Source organism: Acanthamoeba castellanii (genome assembly GCF_000313135.1).
Source record: "Acanthamoeba castellanii str. Neff unplaced genomic scaffold scf7180000084776, whole genome shotgun sequence".
Classification (NCBI taxonomy): domain Eukaryota; phylum Discosea; order Longamoebia; family Acanthamoebidae; genus Acanthamoeba; species Acanthamoeba castellanii.
This window is the reverse complement of record NW_004457586.1, coordinates 1-634: the sequence shown is the minus strand read 5'-3', so window position 1 is coordinate 634 and position 634 is coordinate 1. Positions and strand designations below refer to the sequence as shown.

The following is a 634-nucleotide window of genomic DNA, read 5'->3' as shown; positions in this document are numbered from 1 at the left end:
GCTCCGCCTCCTCCTTCCTCTACTTCTCCGCCTAACCAACATAACATGGTCTGCCGTATATTTTCGTTGTTCACTTCACCACAACACCCTAAAATCAATGATTGCACCGAAACAGCCCCAGCGCATCGCATCAGTGGTGCTTCCCTGCTGAAGGCTGCTGCTTGCCGCTGGCACGGATGGTGCTCACAAAGTCCACGACAGTCACCTTGTCCCTGTTTTAGGGAAAAGGAAGGTCAGACAGGCTACGTACGTTGCATGGCCTAAGCAGCAGAAACAAACCTGGACGCTCCAAACGAAGAGCTGCGCGATCGGCCTTCCACAATGCGAGGACTCTCGAGTGGGCTGTGTGTGTGGTGCGTGGTGCGTGGTTAGCAGGGGCACATCAAATTATGTGCACACAGCGCGCAAGGTCCAATGCACCTCTGTGCGCTGTAGATGGGCGCGCGGGGGTCCTTGAAACTCTCTCGGCTGTTGGTTGGCTTCTTCTTTTTCTTCTTCTTCGTCTGGTCGCGAGGCGCGCTTGCTTCCTTGTGCTCCTTCTTGGCCGGCTTGCCGTCGGTGTTCTCCTGCGGGTGCTTCGTCTTCTTCTCGGCCTTGTGAACGTCAGCCGTCCCCTCCTCCTCGGCCACCACCA

The 634-nt window shown here is 56.6% G+C and overlaps 1 protein-coding gene across 1 annotated transcript; it reads right to left on the bottom strand.

The window, feature by feature from the left end:
• Window positions 1-130: 130 nt before the first annotated feature.
• Window positions 131-614, bottom strand: ACA1_277120 (uncharacterized protein; the record flags this gene model as incomplete). Its single annotated transcript, XM_004344507.1, has 2 exons — window positions 131-212; window positions 421-614. Coding segments are annotated over 2 exons (276 nt in total), but the record flags the coding sequence as incomplete, so codon positions are not given.
• Between the last annotated feature and the right edge of the window lie 20 nt (window positions 615-634).